Here is an 11,064-nt window from a genome sequence, read left to right on the forward strand (position 1 = left end):
GACTTTGAATTTGTTTGGATTTATGAATGGTTAGAAATTATCTATTTGGTGTGATTAAATTTATTCATTATTGCATCATTTACTTCATGATTAGATATATGACCAATTTTTCCATTTCACATTAATTATGAATATTGATTATGAAACTAATGGCTAACGTTTCTCTTGCTTGTGATCTTAGCAGCTTATATTATATATAATCAATTGGCTAAATGATTTCAAAATCTTGTTTAAATTCTTTAAAATATCTTTTTGATTTAACAAAAAGGGGGAGAAGTTAAAAATGATAAATGGGAGAAGTGTTAGTGTTAAAGTAAGGGGGAGTAATTTCAAAACTTGATTTCAAACTTTTAAAATTACTAAAATGTTTTGTTATATCAAAAAGGGGGAGATTGTTGAAAACATTTTGATATTTCGATATAACAAATTAAGTTAAATGAATTTTAAGGTTTTCTAAATGATTTTCTAAGTATATTCGATAGAATTATTCGAATATCAAAACATTACTCCAAATCTTTCAAAGATCATTTTTAATCCTTACTCAAAGTGTAAAATTAAGTTTTAATCTTAAAACAATTTCAAAATAATTTTACAAAGTATTTTGAACCATTTCAAAGCCAAAAATTCCAGATTGCTCAGAGGGAACCGATTCCCCCCCAAGGGGGTACCGATTCCCCCCTGAATGGTTTGGCTCCGAGAATTCCAGTATGCTCGGAGGGAACCGATTCCCCCCAGGGGGTATCGATTCCCCCTTGTATAACGGTCAAAATATTTGAATTTTACACTTAAGGAACCGATTCCCCATAGGGGGTACCGATTCCCCCCACGCTCCAAACTATTTTATTAATTGTTTTCACACTAAAACGGCTATATTATTTTCTCTAATCATCCCCAACGTTCAGAAGTGATTCAAGGTGTATTTAAGCAAGCTTAGAAGCCATTGATCAACAACAAGAAACATCAAGCAATTAGATTCAAGAGAAGAATCAAAGAAAAAGCATCAAATCCTCAAGTTTGAGCATTTCAAGCCTATTTTTCATTCAATATTCATTTTGCTTTCAAGAACACTTATTGTGCTCAATTGTATTTATTCTTGAGTGTTCTTTCTTTATTCTATAATTGTGCAAACATATTTGCATTGTGAGATTTTTCTTGTAAGTTTGCAAATTTGTATTTTTCTTTGAGAAAAGAGTGTTCTCAAGAATTGGGGTATATTCTTGAGGGAGTTGTAAGGTTATCTCTTTGGCCTCAAAAGAAAGAACAAATTAGTGAATTTGTTGGAAAATCCTTAGTGTGGATAGCTAAGGTAGTGGACGTAGACTTTGGTTGATAAAGTCGAACCACTCTAAATCGCTGTGCAATTTCTTTCAATTTTCTGCAAAAGCTTCCACAAAATTTTTATTGCCAATTCACTCCCTCTTGGCCGATTCAGTCAATCGATTAACTCAACATACATGTAATTAAAGTTCTAAAATGTGATTTTTCGGTGTAATCGTCTATTTATAGCGGAGAGGCGATGCTTTAAACCCGAGAAGTGCGGATGCAATTATGCAAGGCGCGACTCATGCATCGCGTCTTGCATTATGCATGTCATAATTACAGGAAGGCGCGGCTCATGCACTGCGCTATACTCCTATGTGACATAAGACACGCCCCATGCATCGCGCCTTAACCAACGTGTACCCATGTCAACATAAAACGCGCTTCATGGGACGCGCCTTACCCCACGTGATGCCAGATCAACGTAAGACGCATCTTTCTGCAAAAGATGTTAAATCGGTAAATAAAGATAAAAAGTATTCTCACATGTAATTAAAATTCTTAAAAGGTGATTTTTCGGTGTATTCACTCAAAATGTACAATTAATGTGGCGCGTCTGACATGATATCCTTTTGTCTATGTGATAGTAAAAGAATGCATTCAATAAAATAAAATCATAAATGAGTATAATTTTTTTGGTACAATAAATGAGTATAATTTCTGCAGACCGAATAATGGATAAGTTAAAGGGCGATTTTATTGAAATATCACCCGTACAAATAATAATTACTTGTCAGACATGTTTCCTCCTAATATTACTTCTCAGACACGTCTGGGCCTTTAGTATGTTAGTGAACAGCGGTGCTTACAACAGTAATAGCGAATCATATTGCTCAGAGTTTTGGTAATAAAATATAGGATAAATTACATATGTGACCCTTTAATTATAGGAAAGTTTTAATTTAGCTATCAATTGTTTTATTTTATTGATAAAACCATTTAATTATTTAAACAATATCAATTAAATCATCAATATTTATCAGATAAGATGAGATAAAATTAGGCAAATAATGCATGCAAAATTACGCAATTAATTAGTAAAATAGGGTGTCTTCCCATTATTTTGAAATATAGATTATTTGTTAGAGTGCATGTGTGACGAGTTTCATAAAATATTAAAAAATAAAACTCATCGTATAAAATAGATCATAATTGTATGAAACTCATCATCTCAAAATGATAAATTTCAAACTCATCACCTACACGTGACGAGTTTCATGTAACAGGACATAAGGAAAACACCATACAATTAAAACCCCTTACACACGTAAAAGTTGCATAGATGGGTCTCAACAATTTGTAGCCTCATATTCTAAAATGCATGTGAAATTGACTCGGTCTATCCAATTTACCATTTAGAGCTTTCAAGATCAAGATATTATCAATCGCTACATTAAATTTTAATTATAGAATAAAAGGAAATAATATTAATAATGATTTTATCAAAAGAATTAACGAGTAAAATAAAAAATCATAGTAGTTTAATGACCAGAAAGTAATTTACCCTTAACTATCTATTCTGCTCGCAAGAATTACATATTATATGAACTTTTTTTTATCATCAACGCATCAACAGTGTAATGATTGCTGTTCTTTTGGCGTATAGAACGAGAAAAACTGAATAGAAAAAATATTATTAATAATTATTTATATTATATTTTTTTATTTTTTTATTAAAATAATTATTTAACATTTTATTTTATAAAAATAAGTGTTTAATATTTGAAAATAAAATTCAAATTTATTTTTTTGTTTCAGTTATTTTTATCGAATTTTGTTATATGATTATTTTATGAAACGTAATAAATGAACATGAGAAAAGACACATAAAAGAAAGCATAATTTAAATATGCATTTTTAATTAAACTAAATAAAAATACGAAAATATAGAAAATAACCAGAAAAGGAAAAATTAGAGAAAAGGACAACCTCGAAACATTGTTTGTACAAAAACACTTTAAATTAAAAGATCAATAAGTAAACGTTAAGCGCTTACCCTCTTATTGGTTTCGTTCTAAAAGAGGGTAAATTAATGGTACAAATTAAAAGATATTATTTGTTTTATTAAATTACTCGACTATTAAAAATTATAAAATAGTCTTATTATTATAGAGTGTTATTTTGTTGAGTCTCTCGATTATCAGAAATTACAAAATTACCATCAGACTATTCATTATATTCTAAACTTGTTATTTTCTATTAAAAAAATTGGTGGTTTTCTAAGTTGAACATTAATATGATGATTGAAATGTGATAGTCGTTTGAGATTATGAGGTTATATTTATCATATCAAAGTCATTAAGTTAACATTCAACTCATAATAACGTCAATTTTTTAACAGAAAATGACGAATTTAGAACATAATGAATAGTCAGGGTGACAATTTTGTAATTTTTGATAATCGAGGGACCTAACAAAGCAATAATATATACTCGAAAGATTAATTTTATAACTTTTAATAGTCGATGGACTCAGTAGAACAATACTATGTATGGAACCATTTGTGTACTTCACCAAAAAAAAAATTCATAGTTCTAAATTTATTTGTTATTGATGTTTTTATCCCCAAAAAAATACTGATTATAAGATATATATATATATCTTATATTATAAATAAAGATAAAATCATGATCGATAGACAGAAAAATATTTATCTTATAAGATAAATATTGATTTGATATATGAATATTATTGAAAACCAGTCCATATTTAATGTAAAAGGAGACACCACCGGTCTAATCCAGGTCTATAAATAGACGAGAGTAATCTAAGCTTCAAAGTGCTCTTTAGCTGTTCGTATCGAATCAGTCAACACTCCCTCGTCTACAACTGCATTTCCTTGTTTTGGGATGGAAACAAAGGTTCTTTCCACCGGAATCCGATATTCTAGCTTGCCGGAAAGTTACGTCAGACCGGAATCCAAACGTCCTCGGTTGTTGGAAGTCTCAGAATGCGAAAACGTCCCTGTTATCGACTTGAGGTCCGATGACAGAAGCCGTGTCATTGAACAAATCTCTCTAGCCTGCATGCACTATGGATTTTTCCAGGTATAGTTACTTACCTCAAACGTTGAAATCTTGGGTTCTTCTTCCTTTTTTTATATCTGTTATCATTATTAGGTCATCAATCATGGGGTTTCAGACGAAGCCGTGGGAAGAATGCTACAAGTGGCGCATGACTTTTTCCGGCTGCCGTTGGAGGAGAAGTTGAAGCTTTACTCCGATGACCCTTCAAAGACAATGAGACTTTCCACCAGTTTTAATGTGAACAAAGAGAAGGTTCATAACTGGAGAGACTATCTGAGATTACACTGTTATCCTCTCCATAAATATGTCCCCGAGTGGCCTTCTAATCCTCCTCCTTTCAAGTAAGCCCTTACTCTTCTTCTTCTTCTTCTTCTTTCTCTTCAAGCAATGGCAATGAATATTCAAAGTAACCATTTGTCCACATGCATAATTTGTCTAACAGGTTTACTTTATTTTCCTTTGCAATATCTGTCATGCATGTTGTAATGATTTGATGGAGATTATATTAAATGCATTCTTTTTTGTTCTTTAGAGGGAACAACCTAACATGATTTGATTTCTTTTTAAAAAAATTTCCATCTTGCATTTTCAAATGGTGCATGAACTCACAAGTAGTTGCATGAATATAATGATTTTTTCCACACGTTTATCTGAGCACGTGATAGAATAAATTTGATATGTGATTTTGATTTTGATTTAAAAAAAGTTATTTGAATATTCTATTTTGTTGGTATAATATATTTAATGAATTGTATATGATTATGTAACAATTTTTTCGATTTTGTATATAATATAGTAAAATAATTTTATGTACACATACCAAAGGAAAGTCAAGTTCCCCCTTGATTCTTCTTCCCCTCATTGCTCCTCTAGGGTTGGTATATGTTGCGTGATTTAAGTGCTTCACAAATGGTGCATGTGTACACGTCGCAAGTTATAGTATAAAAAAGATATCGTCTCCACAAGTATTAGTGTAACTTTATATTCTAACTTCGTTCACTGTAAAATCAAAATAAATTGATAATAGGAGTGTGAATAAACAAATAAAATAAATGAGCAAGTAAATAAAAGTAAAGTGATATCAAGTGAGAGAGCAGGCCGAGTTATCGGGAAGTGCAATGTGACAACTGTTTGGATAGTCTGGGTAATTGATTGCGAGGCAACTTGATTGTCTTGACAATTGAAAATGATTCAATTATCGTAGCAATTGGGTTTCCTCCTTCAAAGCTTTTCATAGCGTTTTTTAATGCCTTCTTGTTATCCCTAATCCGAAGGACTAGTCAATTGTGCATGCCTTGGTGATACATCCCTACGTTAAACCATGGGTGAACAACAACCAATCTTGCGCTCCTTTTAGCCGTTGAAATCTGAATCTTATCCTTAAGATGGATTAACATTCACCAATGTTTGTTGAAATAAAGATCATGCTCGTTCGTTTCTTGAATCTAACTCTCCCGATATAAGATAAATAGATAATTCTCGATATCCTCTCCAAATTCACTCGAATCAATTAAAGAACCAATTCTCGAGATCCTCTCCCAATTCACTCAAAATCAATTGAAGAACTAAGGATAAACAAACTTTGAATTCAAATTGCAATCAAGAACTTAAACAAATCCAAGAGTTTTCACAACCACAAAAAAAACCCCCAATAATTCAATCCAATTAAAATTAGTTCATGGTTGGATACGAAAAGATTACAAGATAAAGATTTTCCGACATGAAAAGAAAAATAAAGAAGCAAAGAAGAAGAAGATATGTGCTAGTTTCTTCCTCTCTCTTGTGCGCCTCCCCCTCTTTTGTTGGGTCTTGGTATTCTTTTATAGGAGAGGATTAGGTTTCTTTCATTCTTGTTGAATGAGATTTTTAATTGGACTAAAAGTGCTAATAAATCTCTTCTAATAAAGAGTAAATAATCTCTTTTAATAAAAGAGGAATTAAATATATTTTATCACTATCTTCAAATCCTTTACAAATAAGACTTCTTTTCCTCTTTAATTTTTTGTTAATATCCCAACTTTTAAGGATTTATCCCCTTGTGCCATGATTATCTTCAAATGCCAAATAGTTTTTTGATTGCTGAATAAATTCTTAATCTGCACAAATTAACGTACACCAACAATATATTTTCTACAAAAACCAACCAAAATACAATATCAAACTTATCTGTGAAGAAAACTATGAAATCATACATGAATAACTAATAATACAACTAGACCAAACCTAAATCTAGCAATAATTATTAGTAAAGGGTAGAAAATTTAATACTTTTATACGTTTAACAGTATAGTATAGTATAGATGAACATAATACGATCATCAAAGGGTTATTCTAGATAAGCCTCCCATGGACAAATTTTGGTATGGAGGGTGACTTTTTGACCATTGGAAGAGCTATTGAGGATTGGGTTGAGCAAGTACCTATAATTTTGGGTACTACCCATCAATCAATGCTTATGTCTAATTGGGTAGACAGTGGGACAGTGGCCCCATTTCTAGGTATAGTGGATGCTTATCTATTCTATGAGCTCACACAGTGATGTAAGCATTAATTTGAGATCCTTTTTTCACTTTAAGATTTCATTAGGCAAATAGTAAACGTAGAAAACGGTGGCGATCGGCAACAAAAAGCTAAGACTAAAACAGTGGGGGCGGCGGCTTTTATGAGTGGTAGCTCTGGGCTACAATGATCCTGATGTTGAATATTGTTGATGATGAAGTTGACGTTTGACAATATCTTCTGTGGGGGTGAATCAAAGATATAATGAATCCCTTTCTTCTTCTAGGAGAGCTTTATGATCTCCATGCATGAAAGATTTTTATGATTTGGATCCATCTTTTCAAACTATAAAAAAATCGTCCCCCCGTCATTATCTTCATCTGTATCTGCATTTCTTGTCTTTTTATTGCTGTTCTATATCGTTTTCAGAGGTCATTTCTGTACCATTTACCACCGCATCATTTTTGAGTGGGAGTTGTAATCTCTGAATGTCAAATTTGATAGGGAAATTGTGAGTAATTACTGCGTCGAAGTTCGAGAACTGGGGTATAGATTGCAAGAGTTAATATCAGAGAGCTTAGGCCTGGAAAAAGATTACATAAAGAATGTTCTTGGGGAGCAAGGCCAGCATATGGCTGTCAACTATTACCCACCATGTCCCGAGCCTGAGCTTACCTACGGATTGCCTGGTCATACAGACCCCAATGCTCTTACAATTTTACTTCAAGATTTACAAGTTGCAGGGCTCCAAGTATTGAAAGACGGCAAATGGCTCGCCGTTAATCCCCACCCTAATGCATTTGTTATTAACATCGGCGATCAGCTACAGGTAATGATCATATAACACCTTCCATGTGGAATTATATATATGATACCTTGCTAGAAAAGTAATCAAGTATGACGTGCAGGCATTGAGTAATGGGAGGTACAAGAGCGTGTGGCATCGAGCAACCGTGAATGCTGATAAGGAACGGATGTCGGTTGCTTCTTTCCTGTGCCCGTGCGACCAGGCGTTAATCAGCCCTGCAAAGCTTGTAGTCGAAGATGGATGTGGAGCCGTGTACAGGGATTATACTTATGCAGAGTATTACAGTAAGTTTTGGAGCAGGAACCTGGACCAAGAACATTGTTTAGAACTATTCAAGAACTAGTATCGGCTTTCGTCGCCCCGGCCTTTCCTCGACTTTTCAGTTGTACCCAAATGCATGTATATTACTGCAGAATAAGTAGAGCGCCCCTTTAATTCATTGCAGTGCGTCATTTTTAATGCGTGTAACTCACAATCCTTCTATGGCACCGGATTGTTTCAAACCGAAGTTGAACTTCTCTTTATTATATCGTATTGTGCTATAAAGGACGGCATTGTCTGTCACAAAATGATTCTGTGAAGGTGATTTATATTATATTGTCATGAAATGGTTCTTGCGCCTATAGGTGAAGTTTTGCCACTGCAAAGTGAAACAGATTGATCTTACTTGTGCTTTCTAAATGCCAGCAAACAAAATTAGAATTTAAACAATCTTCATGATTCCTTCTCGACGATGAGGCTTTCGAAGAAAATAATCAACACTTTGTTTAGTTGCAGTAAGGTAGATGATATAATATAGAATTTCTTCTGCATAAGAAGCATACAATTTCATTCTTATTGTTTTATGTCAAACAAAAAAGTATGTAATTCCATCAAGCCACCCCTTCTAGACAATCACGAAGTTTCAGAATCCAAAAGTAAAAGACTCACGCATGTATCCAACACAAAGATTCAAGCAGTTTTGAGAAACTCCATGATGTTGGTGCCGAAAGCGTTACATTTTACACGGAAGCCTTGGAATCCAGCACCCTTTGCCAGTGCCTCGAACTCCTTTTCGGTCCTCTCTTTCCCACCAGGGTTGTGAGCCAACATGATGCAGTCGATATGGACAACCAACTTTGTTGAGAGGCTGGGATCAGGGTAGTCCGGAAGAATGCATTCGGCAACAATCACTTTTCCATTGTCCGGCAAAGCTTCGTAGCAGTTCTTCAAGAATTTCGAGCAGTGTTCATCGCTCCAATCGTGACATATCCACTGCATCAGAATGACAACACATACATGTCAAGAGTATTAATTTTAAAAGCTACATTTGTGATAGTTGGTAAGACGTAGTTTTCTTTAATCATTAAGAGAAGAAGTTGGGTTAGTGGGGCACTCAATCAACATGCCATCAGTTAGCTCCATAATCAGGATGGATTGAGGGGTTGGTGGAGCGGTTGCCCTCCCAAAATCTTCAAATTTTCATATAATTTAGGTATTTTTCTTTGTATTTTCTATTGAAAATTTGATTTCGTCTCTAAAATTTTTTGAGTTTGAACCTAACGTGTTTGTCCTTGACTCTAATGTTTCAGAGATGACTGATTCCACCTAATTAAGCTGATTCGAACTCACCTTCATGAAAATGGCATCTCCTTTCGGAACACTTACAAACATGTCTCCACCAACATGCTCCACACCTACAGCCAATCCAATTTCAAGATCATGATCAGAAATGATGCAATCTTTAGCTTCCGAAAAAAAATTACTTGTGAAGCATGAATAATGTTGTACCAGGATAACTAGGAGCATCCTCAATGACATGAGGCAAATCAAAGTTAATGCCCTTTATGGACTGGTACTTGGAGACAATCATGCTAAGCGTGGCACCGATACCACCGCCCACATCGACCAGTGTTTTCAGTCCGTCGAAACCATCGTATGTCTCGAGAATCTTCTTCATGGTAATGGTAGAGTGATCAGACATTCCCCTGTTGAAAACCTTGTTGAATCTAGGATCTGTGCCATGGTACTCGAATGCGGTCATACCATAGGCCTTGTTGAATGGGATTCCACCATCCAGCACTGCATCTTTCAAGTAGTACCTGAAAACATTCCGAGGATAAAAATCTTTAGTTCGGGGAAGTATAATTAACAATAAAAAATGGGAGGGGTAAAATCAAAATAAATCAAATTTAAAGGTCTAAATTGGTAAATATCCCTATTTTTTTAATGGTAAAAAAAATTGGGGTTTGGGGGGGGGGGCTACATGGCTCCGTCACTGGTTACATTGATACTTGACATCTACAAATTACAGTAGCTTATACTCCATTGATGAACAGATGACCAGATCCCTCGATATCTATATTTAAATCTTAAGAAATGTTGGGTGTTAGGTAAGGCAGCAGCTTTCAAGTCTCATGTTTCAAGTAATAAATAGACTACTATCTTGTAAATCAAGCATAATCATATTTGAACACATCAAAAACCTCATATAATCATTTCATCATAGATGATTATCCAGTAAATTTCTATTATTGTTTTTGCAGAGAATCAAACCCAGAGACAAATTAAAAGTAAATCTTACCAGCTCTCCATGAGGACCTTGTCCTGGTTCATGAGACTAAGGGCGGAAATGGAAACCCCATCTTCATTCTTGGTCAAGAATTTGCAGACAGGGCCGAGGCCATAGAGTCTCTCGACTTTTCCATCGGGAAGGTTGCGCAAGGAGCAAGTGAGGACGGAGTAGCTGGCGAGGAGGCGGAGGATGCGGTCGAGCATGACGGGAGCATCGGGATTAGTGGTGGGGATCTGTGAAGCAACTTCCTTTGGGGAAAGGAAAGCTCCGGGACCGGCTTTGGCCATGATCTCAAGCAGGTCGAGCTCGATGGCCGACTTGAGGACCATGGGGAGGACCGATGCACTGGCCAGTTGCATGGCGAACAAGTTGGCTTCCTCGTCCGATACTTGGGTCGGAGTCATCTGGGTTTCACCTGTTGAACTCATTGTGTGAAACTCTGAACAAGAGAAAGCAGAGATTTGGCGAGGATGAAGATGAGACGCGATTGATGACACAAAAGGGTGTAAATATATAATATTTTGTCTCAACAACCTTGCTTCTTCAAGCCAATTACCACTCTACTCCTGACCCCACAACCATCACCAACCTTTATGAATTTTCAGTTCGTAAATCTGGATATTAAATAATTTAAAATCTTATAAACAATAAGTTTGACTAATCCAACGAGAAATTAAATAATTTAAATCAGATTAAAAGTTTGAATGATAATAATGTGAATAAAATAATTAGATAAAAAAGATCGCTTTTATAATAAAATTTTGGATTAATTATAAAAAATAATTAGATAAATTATGTATTTAATACTTAAATTATCATATTTAATTCGTTTTAGTACTTAAATTTTTATTTTTTTT

At 34.4% G+C, this 11,064-nt stretch overlaps 2 protein-coding genes across 2 annotated transcripts; one reads left to right on the forward strand and one right to left on the reverse strand.

Annotated features, from left to right (window-relative positions):
- Positions 1-4,122: 4,122 nt before the first annotated feature.
- On the forward strand, positions 4,123-8,125 carry LOC120186896 (protein DOWNY MILDEW RESISTANCE 6-like). The gene is made up of 4 exons (XM_039190729.1): positions 4,123-4,367; positions 4,440-4,687; positions 7,350-7,674; positions 7,754-8,125. The coding sequence occupies exons 1-4, from the start codon at positions 4,170-4,172 to the stop codon at positions 7,994-7,996; spliced, it is 1,014 nt and encodes a 337-aa protein (XP_039046660.1). The 5' UTR covers positions 4,123-4,169; the 3' UTR covers positions 7,997-8,125.
- A 336-nt stretch (positions 8,126-8,461) lies between these two features.
- On the reverse strand, positions 8,462-10,702 carry LOC120186895 (caffeic acid 3-O-methyltransferase). The gene is made up of 4 exons (XM_039190727.1): positions 10,217-10,702; positions 9,424-9,734; positions 9,265-9,329; positions 8,462-8,907 (listed from the first exon to the last, which is right to left on the reverse strand). The coding sequence occupies exons 1-4, from the start codon at positions 10,633-10,635 to the stop codon at positions 8,605-8,607; spliced, it is 1,098 nt and encodes a 365-aa protein (XP_039046658.1). The 5' UTR covers positions 10,636-10,702; the 3' UTR covers positions 8,462-8,604.
- Positions 10,703-11,064: the final 362 nt, after the last annotated feature.

The sequence above is a fragment of the Hibiscus syriacus genome, unplaced genomic scaffold, assembly GCF_006381635.1.
Source record: "Hibiscus syriacus cultivar Baekdansim isolate YM2019G1 unplaced genomic scaffold, ASM638163v2 tig00113721_pilon, whole genome shotgun sequence".
Taxonomy (NCBI): Eukaryota; Viridiplantae; Streptophyta; class Magnoliopsida; order Malvales; family Malvaceae; genus Hibiscus; species Hibiscus syriacus.